The sequence below is a fragment of the Euphorbia lathyris genome, chromosome 5, assembly GCF_963576675.1.
Source record: "Euphorbia lathyris chromosome 5, ddEupLath1.1, whole genome shotgun sequence".
In the NCBI taxonomy this organism is placed as follows: Eukaryota; Viridiplantae; Streptophyta; class Magnoliopsida; order Malpighiales; family Euphorbiaceae; genus Euphorbia; species Euphorbia lathyris.
Window position 1 is genome coordinate 66500161 of NC_088914.1, and position 13363 is coordinate 66513523.

Sequence of the window (13363 nt, forward strand, 5' to 3'; positions counted from 1 at the left end):
TCACTATCTTCATTATCCATAATAATATAGTCCGATCTCATTACCTCATGAGCCCTTAGGCCTTCTTGACGTGGGTCTTGTTGTGCGTTCCTCCTTGGTAGAGGTGAACGTGGTGGTGTGGGTTGTCTTTGCGGTTAGGATATCAGAATCTTCTCATTTATCTGGTTAGGACCTCCGACGGGTTGGAGAATCATGTTTAGGACTTCTAGGTTGAAACTCCCCATGGATGCTCTCATTTGTTCTTCCAAGCGTCTTTGTTCTTCAATTTGAGCCCGAGTTTGTTCCCTGATTAGCTCCCTCATCTCGGTTTTGAAATCCTCCATCTTATTATCTACAACTTCCATTGATTCTTGTGGTAGTCTCGGTTGAACCATTGCTAAAGAAGCATAGGAAACGATCAACTCTTATACCAACTGATACATATTCGTGACTATAGTGATGATTTTAATTAACAAAGAATATTTCTTCACTAGCTAAACTAGTAGGAGTTAATCCCAAATAGGTTTGAAACCTTGCTTCCAAAGGAAAGTTGTCTTTGATTGATAAGAAATTAGTTCATCCTTACAAAGAGAAGCTTAAATACCCCTCTACAATAGGTAGGAAAAGACCAAAAAAAACCTTACTAGGGTTACAAACTAGTATTACATAATATGAGTGAGCTTGGAGAAATTAAACTAGTGGCAAAATAACAAGCCTAAATAGAAAGATAGTAAATATATGGTGGCAAAACAGTAAATAAGTTGTGACCGACTTAGGTAGGAATTGTAGAACTTTGTGGTTGATGCAGTCCACACGGTGTGTGGTCTATTTGACGCGCCATGTAGCCTACTTCGAACCATGTCCCTTATGAGTTGTGGGCTCAGACTTGCCGTGTGAAGATCTTCGACGACATGCCCTCGTATGTCTCATACGACGTGTTAAGACAGCCACACGTCATATGGATTAATAGAAAAACTCTAGGACTTCAGCAAAAATGTCACACAGTGTGTGAAGATCTGACATGCCATGTGGTTTCTTCCCTGTGCAATCCTCCTTCAACTGATTGGCTCACATGACGTGTGGTTAAAGTGACACCTCGTGTAAGCTCCCTTTCATGCTTGGCTTGGGAATTTATAGGAGATTCCCTCATCAGATAGTCTCCCGAAAACAATGTTTCATTAAATTATATTTATATCAGTTTTACCCTTTTCCTTTGTTCTAACATCATTTACTACATTTTTGTATATTTTTTATATGTTGGTGAAAAATACCACCAGAAGATCTGATAGTTTTCTTGGAAAGATCCAGTCTCAACGCTCTAATAAGATATAATTCCATTGGTAGGAGCTATCTATAGATTCCTAATTAGAGTAGAACTACCATCCTTTGATTAATTAGGACAGAAGGACGAATTGAATAATGGAGAGGATGGGTTAAACACCCTTTAAACCAGATTTGAAATGTAAACACTAAATTGACATATGATGATGAGGACAAAATCAAAATATTGTGAGGAAAAGACAAAATGGAATAATGATATGTGTAGGGTTTTGTGTTGGGAGAGACATTTATGATAATAAAATGTTTGTATATACAATAAAATCAAATAAAAAACTAAACCAAAATGCCAATAATTTTAAGATGAAATGTCCAACTCATGTCAACAAATAATTAAATAATTAAGCTGCTGCTATTTGAATAGTGGATGAACATGAAGACAAACTTTTCACACGTGAATACAAACTACTATATAACTTGTGTTTTCAAGACAAAACCCAATTCATTAAAACTCTATCAGGTACCTCTTAATTAATTTCTTCTCCTCATCTTTTTCCTTTCTTTTCAAGCCTTAATTTCTTATATAAAAGCATATAATTTGTTCAGATTTACTTAAAAATTGGTCAATTTTGCAGCTTCTTTGCTTGAAGTAAACGCAATCAGTAATCTCCTAAACTCTTGATTTTGAGTATACAATTGAGCTGCCCCAATGGAAATAGAATCAGCAAGATGGTTTGCAGAACAGGTATGTAATGTATAGCATAGATACATTTTACTATCTAATTATGTAGCTAATATCTAATTAGATGGATAATTAATTTTTATTTGTAGGATCTGAATGATTACAGTCTGATCCATGAATACCATTTAGAGTCTCTTGCTGAGTTGACCTCAGAAAACTTGGGAAATAGAAATACCCTAAAAAGAGAAAACCTTCAACAATCTTTCTCTTCTGAGAGCTACTCTTCCTATCCTTGTTTTATTGAAACTACCTCCGAGAAACCAACTAAACTTCACAAGACAAATAGCTGGAATTCAACCATCACTGCCGATCATCAATCCCTAAAACTTTCTTCATCTACACACCTTCTTTCTTTTGAGAACCTTGCAGTTTCCCCTAACTTTTACATGAAACCCAAAGATGAGGCTGCTTCTCCTACAGGAGATATCCAATTCCAGCCAAAGCCAAGTCAAGGTTCTAATAAGAGATCTAATTGCTCCATCACTAGAAATCCTTCACATGCTCAGGACCATATTCTTGCTGAAAGAAAGCGCAGAGAAAAGCTTAGCCAGCGATTTATAGCACTTTCTGCCATTGTTCCTGGCCTCAAAAAGGTATTAATTTTCTCCTTTTTCAAACTCTTTCATTCAATTTCTTAATATGTTTTGCTTTTGATACATATATAGATGGACAAAGCATCTGTGCTTGGTGATGCAATAAAGTATCTGAAACAACTTCAGGAAAGAGTACAAGTGCTTGAAGAACAGACAAAGAAGAGAAGTGTGGAATCTGTAATTCTTGTGAAGAAATCTCATGTTTCTATTGATGATGATTCTTCTTCATCTGATGAGAATTCTGCAGATGGAGGATCTGATTCGGTACTACCTGAGATTGAAGCAAGAGTTTCAGAAAAAGATATACTTGTTCGGATTCATTGTGATAAACAACAAGGAGTTATACCAAAAATATTGAACCAAATTGAGAATCTTCACTTGTCTATCATCAATACCAGTGTCTTGCCCTTTGGAAATTCTACACTCGACATTACCATTATTGCTCAGGTAAAATTTATTAAGAACAAACAGTTCAATTTTCATTGTTGACATATAATGGATTTAATTAACATATGCATATATTCTTTTCACAGATGGATGCTGAATTTTCGATGGCAGCCAAGGATCTTGTGAAAAATCTAAGACTTGCTATCCTCAAGTTTATGTGATCACAACTAAATCCAAGATCATGTATTGTAAAGTACATTATTTGCTAAAGTGAAAACTTTAGTTTCTGGAGGAGCATGGTAGAATTTCTCGTTTCTGCCGACATCTTGATCATTTGATAATGTTAATGTTTTAGTTTGATTAGGCACTTAATCTTAAGGAGTGTGGTAATTTTTGCGTGGTGTCTTGACCACCATGTTCCATTTATGATTTATTCTTTTTGTACATGCTGTAAAAGATTCCCTCTTTGCCATCAGTTATTAGGGTTTTTTAGGGGTTAATGTTTTTTCCCCTTATCTCTTTTTGGGTGATCTGTGATTAATTTGTTGATCACATGTCATGGCGATTTGTTATATGTATTTCCGTGTATTTGTTTCACTTTTTTCTCTGATGTAATAATAAACTTAACCTGCAATTTAGATGTGTAAGTGACAATAGTACAAATTATTATTGCATCTAATACACAAGTTTATGTTTATGAATGAAATGGTTTCTTGATAACGAATCAGGTGTTTTTACAATAAAAACTATTCGTCGATCTTGAGGTAATACTGTAATTACAAATAATCAACTTGGAATTAGTCTCGATATGTTTGAGTTCCACAATTTGTATCATCTTTATCTCAAGTTGTACTCCCACAAATTGTTGGACCTAAAACCACAAATTTAAATATATCATTCACATTAATCAGCAAGCAACAGCAACATAAGGGCACGAAATATGAATAATGAACGGTTAAGGTTTTTGGATAATAATTTTAAGGGAGATTAGAGGCTTCAATATTAGACTTAAGTGTGAAACATCCTATGCCACATTCTTTCTAGTACCTCTAGTCTGCTTGTTTTTCGCAACTTTGAGCAATTTATCTTTGTTGAATGACGTATAAAACTGAGAAGGGTCAAAAGCTCGAACCATATGAAGAAGTGACCATTGAGGTAAGAATTGCAAGAAATTTATGTGCATGTACATTGCTGGATGTGCCTCCTTTGAGAGGGACCGAGGCAAATTGCCGGAGTTTAGGTAGTTCAGTTAGCAGCAGTTCCTTAATGTTCTCACCTGTTCATTTGATTCGTGTTTAGAGATTGAATTTAGGGTATTTTGGAATTCAAACTACCACTTCATTCTTAATTTTCTTTTATTCTTTGTTACGTTGTTGCTGCTGAATCTGATCTCTACTCTTTAATTCTTAGCTTAATAGACATCGAGCCTCCTAAACTTGCAACTTTTTTTCACCTCACCCCCTCAACTTAGGAGACAACCTCTCAACCCCTTCAATTTTCTAAAAACATCACATATAGCCCCTTAACGCCTACGTGGCTCTGACATGGAATAAGTTGGGATTGCACTCATTATAAGGCGCGTGAAGGTTGGCTTTAGAAACTTAAACGGTAAAAAAAACCCCTTTCTTCTTAAATCACCAACGTTCTTCTCCTCAGAAATCCTTCCTTCCTCCCTCTTTTCGATTCCTTCGATTCACCTCTTTTCTGTCTCTGACCGGTCTCCGATTCAAGTTCAACAGTAAGTATTCATCTCCTTCATCTCCTTTATTCCTCCTCTACCTTCTTCTTCTGAGATAATTCTTTTTTTTTTTGTCAATTAGGTTAGGGCTTGTGTTGTTCTTGAAACCGATTTCATGGTGGGTACTCATGAATCATGTTTTTGTGGTGAATATGTTGTACTTAAGGTTTCATGAAAACCTGCGAATCAAGGAAGAAAATTCTACGAATGCCCAAATTATGGGGTAATTTACTGGATTTTTTTATATATATTGTTACCTAGGTTGGTTGAAATTCGTAATTAATGGTTAAAATGTTCAATTGCAGACACAAAAATAATGTTCAATGGAAAAATCAATCGTTCTTAGGGCAAAGGGTATGCATAAGGGCAATTTCGTCATTTTATATTTTTGCTGACATGGAAAAATTTAATGAAAAAAATGACACATAGCATTGGTGTGGTCAACAGTCAAGCGCGTTTTCTACACGGGTCAATATTTTGGCCGGACATAGGAATGTAAGGGGCTGTATGTGATGTTTTTGGAGAGTTGAGGGGGTTGAGAGGTTGTCCCCTAAGTTGAGGGGGCCAGGTAAAAAAAAGTTACAAGTTTAAGGGGTTGGGTGCCTATTAAGTCTTAATTCTTTTGTATTTTGCACCAAAAATACACTAACCTGTAGAAAGTTCTTATTCAAATTACAAACTTTTCTAATTTTTGTTTTAACTTTTAGAAATTTGTGATATTCAGAAATATGTTGAAACTTCTTATTCAAAATTTTCTAATTAAAATGTTTAGCTTTTGTAAATGGTAATATTTTTATGGGATAGATGTAAAAATACTCTAACGAGCAATTTTATCTCTAACGTCCAAAATGATGCACTTTTATTCATAACGCTGGAAGCTAAGAGTAATTTTATCTCTAACTTGACAAATTGGATCAATTTGAGAAATAATTCATCAAACTGTTTTATCGTTATAAATCTGTTCATCTAAAATATTTTATTAAAAATTCAGCATGCATTGTGGATTGAGATAATAACTTGTGGTAGATTTTTCTTCCTATATTGTACTTGTACATTAAAAAAATCAAATGAAATTTAAAATATAGGAAAGGAAAATCTAGGAACCTAAATCTCTTTAGTTTCCCCAATCACACGTGGTACATTAAATTCAATCGCACAAAAACTTTTATGAGTAAAATTTACAGTAAGAATTGAATAAAATTTGTGGAAATAATTACAAGAATATTATGAAAAATTCAAAACACATATAAAAATACAAGATGATAATATTAATACTGGCATATCTGTGAAGAGATCCTGTTACGTCCATAAAATAGCGTTATGGAATTCAATGATTAGTGTTAAAAACAAAAACTAATGATTAGTTGTATGATTTAATAGTCTATAATTGGATTTAATCACCAGATTTTATTGGATTTAAATATATGCTTTGAAGATTATGGAAATCGTGGTTAGTTGTAACCTCATACGAACATTAATTAGATATATTGCTAGAAAAAATTAATTGCATATTTTCACTACTATTATATATAATTTTCCTGAATAATAATTTAATAACAATGCCTCCTAAAAAGGAGGAAGTGATAATTTAAACATATGTGGAAAGATCACGTTTTGGATCTGTTACTTAGTTAATTAATTTTTCATCAATTAATTAATACTTAATTATGTTATTAACAAGTTGTATATTAATTAGAATATAAGGGTAGATTTAATAGTGATGATGCCTCTTAACCTCTAAAGTTGAAAATTGATTCCTCCAAAAAAGAGAGAAAGTGATCATTTAAACATGTTGAAAGATCAGGAAGTTTTTATTTTTTATTTTTCACAACAAACCCCGTATTTGGATATATTAAGTTTGGTAAAATACATGATTAAATTTTTATACTTCTACTATTTCAAAAATTAAATTCATAATTTATTCTCTACGCATTCATTAATCTATTGGAAAGTTTTTTTGGGTTACCTTCCTACTCATGAGAACTTGAGGAGTGGTTGCTTGATTGTTTCTAGATGTCCGTTATGTCTTTATCATAAGGAGACGACTGATTATATTCTGCTAACATGTGCTTTTTCGCAGGAGGTTTGGTGAAGTGTTTCTGCTTTGTTTGAGAGGCGTTTGGTTTTGGATGGTGATTTCCAAACACTAATTTTAGATGCTGGTAATAAGAGGTTTAGTTCATAAATTGCTGAACTTTGGTCTTCAGCTATTGTTAGCACTGTGTGGACTCTTTGGTTAACAAGGAACAATAAAAAATTTAAGAAACCGGTTATTTCTTTGGTTCTTTGGCGTATTTGGAGCGCTATTCGTGAAGAGGCAAAACAAGGTCGTGGTTTTACTTGGAATTCTTCTGTGGAATTACAGATTCTTACGGAATTGAGAATTGTTAGAAGATTTCCTAAGGGTCCTCGTATTATTCATATGGTTTGGCAGCATCCTCCGGTTGGTTGGATTAAGGTTAATACTGACGCTTTTGTTTTGGATAGTCCAGGTGCTGCGGGTTGTGGTGGTATTTACCGATCCTCAAATGGTACATTTCTTGGTGCTTTTGGTTTTTCGTTTGATGTTTCTTTTGCATTTTTAGCTGAGTTGAAGGCTGCAATTCATGCCATTCATACGACTTTTGACAAGGGTTGGCGTCACCTATGGTCGGAGAGTGACTCGACCTATGTGGTTCAGTTGTTGCGTAGTAAGTCGTATAGTGTTTCTTGGGTGGTTCGACACAGTTGGATTGATTGTTTGTAAAAAATTGATTCAATTCAACTTGTCATTTCTCACATTTATCGTGAACGAAATGCGGTTGCTGATTCTCTTGCCTCTTTTGGTCGTATGGTTGATAGTTTATATTGGTGGGATTTGATTCCAGATTTTTGTTGCTCAACTTTTTTGCATGATCTTGAGTGGCGTGGTTTTTTCCGCTTCTCTTGACATGGTTTTGTTTTGAGCTTTTGTATTTGGTTCTTTGTAAATTTTCTTTTTTATTTTAATAATATTGGTTTGAGTTTGCTGTGATTTTCAGAGGTGCCAGCACAGTTGGAACGTCTGACTTTTGCGCTTTCTCGTTAACCATCCTTTAATAAAAAAAAAATTAAATTCATGTCATCATTTATTTTTTCAATTTTTTTTTTCTGAAGAATATTTTCAAATTAAACATTTGATTTTTAAAGTTTTAAGCATACTAAACTCTTGATTTCAATTTTTACATACATGAACTTACTTAATAATGGCTTCGTTAGTTAAGTCGTTAGTGAAAGACTGAATGCGGGAATTAAAATTTATGTGCTTAATATTTAAAATTATGAAAGTTTAATAGCTTTGATCAAGAAAAATAAAAGAAGATTATAGGCTTACATATGCTTTATGCCTATATAATGATAATTTTTTTTTTATTAGAGTGACTCAATTTTTTATAGATAGGTTAGATAACCTAAAATCCTCAATTAGTATAATTAATATTACTTGTATAAAATATATTAGTCCCTTTATGTGTTAGCTTAAAAGTGGACTTCCTATTAGTTCAAATATATGAAACACAAAGTTATTTTTATGTCTTTTTTATATTTTATTTCATTTTCTTCCATCATTCGACATTGGACATGTATATGTATTCAAAATTTAATTATTTGTACTTTTTTAAAGATAATAAGATGATTAAGTACATAAATAATATTCTTCAAAAAAAAAGTACATAAATAATAAAGCGAATGATTAAGTATGTGAACTTTTATGAGGTGGTTCAACGGTATCGTTTTTTTTTTGGCTTATTATGGCGTGTTCTGATCTATATGACAGATATTGGGAGGTGCAGTTCGTTCATATTCTATAGGAAGAGAGCAGGACAGCTGATTGGATGACAAACTACACAAAGAGTTTGAGTTTAGGTCTTCACGAGTGTGATGCGTCTCCTACAGGCATCCAAGACATTCTTTTTTCTTCTTCTGATTTTTGTGGGTATGAGCTTTCCAGAATGATCCGTCTTTAAGGGTCGGTCTATTTTTGGTGTTTCCTCGGAGTTAGCCCCTCCATTGTAACCAAAAAAAAACATTTGAACTTTTAAAGTTGTAAGGATTGAACTTATTTTTAATTTTTACACAGATATAGCTCTTCATTAATTAATAGAGTTACTAAAGAGGATTCAATTGTTTCTTGTAGTTCTACAGAAGCATAATACAGGACACTGAGATATGCTTCCTATGAGGTTCATTGGCTCATGTACTTGTGCAGTGAGTTGGGTGTCCTTTATAACATGCAACTTTCATATATTGTAATAATTAAGGGTGTAAACGAGCCGAACCGAGATCGAATAGGGAGAGGTTTGGCTCAACTCAAGAAGTTCGTAGATCAGGCTCGGCTCGAGCTTAGAATTTCGAAGATTGGTTCGAATTCGATATAGGTTCAGCTTGAGCTCGAAGCTCGTCGAGTGGCTAAAGATGATGAGGACTTAATATGAGCTAAAGCTGACTCACCGTCTAAATGTCATAAATACAAATCTAATAAATGTTGTTATATATAGCAAATTATTAGAAGCACCCGGTTCTCAATGTCAAATGGAGGACCTTCATACATATTTTGACACGTGTAATATGGATCCACATATATTATAAGAGGTCCCACTATTTTAATTATTACGTGGGGTCACAATACATGTGTCCAAATGTGAATTGATGGTCCTCTGAGTGACATAGAAGACCAGATGCTTAATATAAGAACTCGTTATATATATGATCAAATCTAATAAGACTTCTTCTCTTCCCTTAGATGAATCATGAACACGTTAACCTTTTATATTTATTTTTTAAAAATAAAAAATACCTAATAGGATGACTTTTCTCCTTAGATACTAGAATCTTAATTCTAGTCCTTTGAAAATTTAAGATTTATAGTTATTAATTCATTGGATAAGGGCCAAATTTAACTCTAACATTTTAAGAGGGTGTTTGGTTCAAACTTCGGAATCGGAATTGGAATCGGAATCGGAATGCCTATTTATTTCTTTTGTTTGGTTTCACCCGGAATCGGAATTCAATTACTTTTACAAGTGTTTGGTTCGAATTTTAGAATCGGAATTAGAATACGATAAATTTAAAATTAATTAGATAATAATATATTTAACAGGTAATAAAAAATAAAAATATTAATAATTAACGAATCTAACTTGATTTGTATTATATAAAATATTAAAAAATAAATTAGTAATAAAATAATATTTCACAGTATATTATATAGTAATATAAATTTGTAGTGAATAGAAATAAAATCATAAATAAAAACCTAATTAACATATAAAATGAATTAAATTATAAAGAAAAAAACCTCAACACCATCACCACCATGTCTGATCGTGGAAGTGAGGAGATTATGGGGAAAATTTGTTTTTTAATTCATTTTTTTTAATCAATTTTGATTAAGGAGGGAATCAATTTTGATTAACATGTATTAAGGAGGGAATGAGTGATTCCATTGTTTAAGGGAATCACATTCCCATTCCATAATTAAATTTGGTCAATCAAATACTCTAAATGGGAATAAGTCATTCCCATTCCCATTCTTTGATGCTTTTTCACCCAACCAAACACTCCCTAAGAGATGTGCAAATTTAGCTCTAACGTAGGAAATGATCCAAATTTAACCATAATGTTTTCAAACAAGATCAATTTTAGTAACATGTTACTCTTGCGGGTGCGGATTTCAGCTGTTGGAATAAAGATCTATTAATTTTCAGACCCACCATAAAAAAGGTTAGATCTCTCGCTTAGATACACTGGTTTTACTATATTCATTATGAGACTCATTAATGAAAAGGGTGAGTCTTTATCTTACAAGTGGCAATATACTTCGTGAAGCTATTGTGGGTGGTGCTGAGATAGGTATATCTTACTCTTTTTATTTGAAAATATTATTAACATTAGGGATTATGTACTGATCTGATTCATTTTTTATTTGAAAATAATATTTGCAGAGATGGTAAGAATGTTTATGTACATAAGAAGATTGATTGAAAAGATAGTCAATCAGTTCATGCCTATAACATGGGAAGATTTCTTTAACTTATTGGATATATGTGATTGAATGTTATCTTATTGAGTGTGTGCATGAAGCTTGTATAAGCTTATATGAATATGTATGTGCATGAAGCTTGTATGTAAGTTTGTATATTGGTATGAACTGACTAGTAAAGAGTTGTGTATGAAGTCATATATACACAAGTTAGACAAACAAGTTAGCTGATTATTATGATCTGATTTCATTCACTTGAATAAGTATGCTGCAATTAAATAAATTGGTATGAAACTGGCTAACCTTGTATTTTTGCTGAACAATTTGGAATAGCTAAATCTTGCTGGAGCATGGCTGCCAGCGAGATTTTATCAGTTGATTCCCAGAAAGAGGGCCACAGTATCGAGAGTCCTTTGGCATTCGTGGTTCTTCAATAGTTATTAATACTTTTGATCTTCATTGATGACATATCGCATACTTAATCACAAAATTTGCTTGTTAGTGTCAACTACTTATTGGGCTACTCTGCTCACTGTAGAATCTAGGCTCAATCAATGTTTATTGATGTAATGGGGGGTATATATACAAACAGCCAACATGTATAATTACATATATAGACATAACATAATATCTTAATTATATACAGTCTATCATCCTCCCTCAAGTTAAGCCGGGGTAGAATAAAGGTTTAACTTGCGAGAAAAAAAGAGAAAATCGATCCTTGGAAAGAGGCTTTGTCAAAACATCAGCTACTTGATCATATGTAGGAACATGAAGAACACGAAGCAAACCCTTAGTAACTCGATCACGAAAAAAATAAAAATCAACTTCCAAATGCTTACTGCGTTGGTGATAAATAGGATTTAGAGTCATATAAGTAGCAGAAAGATTGTCACACCTTAATTGGGGAGCTGAAGGAACAGTGTAACCAATTTCACGAAGAAGAATTTGTAACAAACCAAATTAAGATGCACCAGTGGCTAAGGCACGATATTCAGCCTCAGTGGAAGATCTAGCAACATAACGTTGTTTCCGTGAGCTCCAAGAAACTAGGTTTCATCCCAAATAGATTGCAAAACCAGTAGTAGACTTCCGATCATCTAAACAGCCAGCCAAATCCGCATCAGTGTAACCATGAAGTAACAAGGTTGAGTCTTTGTGAAGAAATAATCCATGAGTACTTGTCCGAGAAAGATATCGTAATAGACGTTTGACAACACTCCAATGAATAGATGTAGGGGCATGCATGAATTGAGATAATTTATTCACTGCAAAGGAAATGTCAGGTCGTGTCAAGGAAAGATACTGAAGGCTGACAACAACACAACGATATTCCGTGGGATCAAGATGGGGATCACCACTTCCAAGAAACAATTTTTCCTTTGTGCACATAGGTGTGAAGACGCCGTTGCAACCTTCCATTTGAGTGCGATGAAGGAGATCAAGGATATATTTTTTCTGACTCAAGAATAAGCCTCGAGAGCACCACATGGTTTCCACACCAAGAAAATAAGAAAGCTTTCCCAAATTTCGTATAGCAAACTGCTTTTGTAATTCTGAAATAAGACCATTAATAACTTTGGTTATCATTACCAAGAACCAAAATATCATCCACATAAATGAGGCAAAAAATATGGAATGAATTTGTGCAGTAAAAAAATAGGGACGTGTCTGACTTTGAACCTATGAAACCCAAAGTGTGTAGCACATCCGTTAACCGTTTATGCCACATTCGAGGTGCCTGTTTGAGACCATAGATAGATTTTTTCAATAGACAAACATGGTCTGAGTGCTTAGTATCAATATAACCTGGAGGTTGTTGCATGAAAACTATTTCCTCTAAATTTCCATGGAGGAAAGCATTTGATACATCCAACTGAGAGACATCCCAATTTAGTGATACAGCCAATGATAAGAGGAGACGAACGGTGGTGGGTTTTACAACAGGACTATAGGTCTCAAAATAATCAACACCAGGTCGTTGGTTGAATCCTTTTGCCACTAATCGGGCCTTATAGCGGTCAACAGTCCCATCAGGTTTTTGTTAACACGAAAAACCCATTTGCAACCAACCAAGTTTTGTGTATGATGAGGAGGAACGAGGATCCATTGTACCAAAAACTTGGAAATAAATGGTAATTTTTTTGTTCTTATGAAACTATTAATTTGTCAAAGGGTACTGAAATGATGCAATATATTGATTTAATATATTTTTTCTTCAAATTGAACAACTGAATACAGAATAATGAAATGCAGGATATGAAAATTAAATTCTGGAAAAATAAATTAATTTATTTATAAATAAATTAATTATTTGCATCGGTCCTTAAGTATGGCCGATGCAAATGATATAATCATTTGCATCGGCCCTTAAATATGGCAGATGCAAATAAGGAATCATTTGCATCGGCTGTTGTAAGGGGCCGATGCAAATGATTGTGTCATTTAACATACCTCACATATCATTTGCATCGGCCCCTTATAAAGGGCCGATGCAATAGAGGTGGCATTTGCGTCGGCCCTTAAAGGGGCCGATGCAAATGACCACCTCATTTGCATCGGCCAGGGGCCGACGCAAATGCATTTGCGTCGAGGGCTTTTGCATCGCGCTGCGGCCGATGCAAAAGGCCTTAACGACCGATGCAAAT

The 13363-nt window shown here is 33.8% G+C and overlaps 1 protein-coding gene across 1 annotated transcript; it reads left to right on the plus strand.

Annotated features, from left to right (window-relative positions):
• The first annotated feature begins 1889 nt into the window (after positions 1-1889).
• On the plus strand, positions 1890-3643 carry LOC136230536 (transcription factor bHLH25-like). Its single transcript, XM_066019617.1, has 4 exons — positions 1890-2002; positions 2089-2592; positions 2665-3039; positions 3126-3643. The coding sequence occupies exons 1-4, from the start codon at positions 1967-1969 to the stop codon at positions 3198-3200; spliced, it is 990 nt and encodes a 329-aa protein (XP_065875689.1). The 5' UTR covers positions 1890-1966; the 3' UTR covers positions 3201-3643.
• The last annotated feature ends 9720 nt before the right edge of the window (positions 3644-13363 follow it).

Excerpts from the sequence above, each read along its gene's own strand:
- LOC136230536 (XM_066019617.1), top strand. The coding sequence starts at position 1,967 with ATGGAAATAGAATCAGCAAGATGGTTTGCAGAACAG. Across the intron at positions 2,003-2,088 it reads CAAGATGGTTTGCAGAACAG|GATCTGAATGATTACAGTCT; the intron begins GTATGTAATGTA and ends TTTTATTTGTAG. Across the intron at positions 3,040-3,125 it reads ACATTACCATTATTGCTCAG|ATGGATGCTGAATTTTCGAT; the intron begins GTAAAATTTATT and ends TTCTTTTCACAG.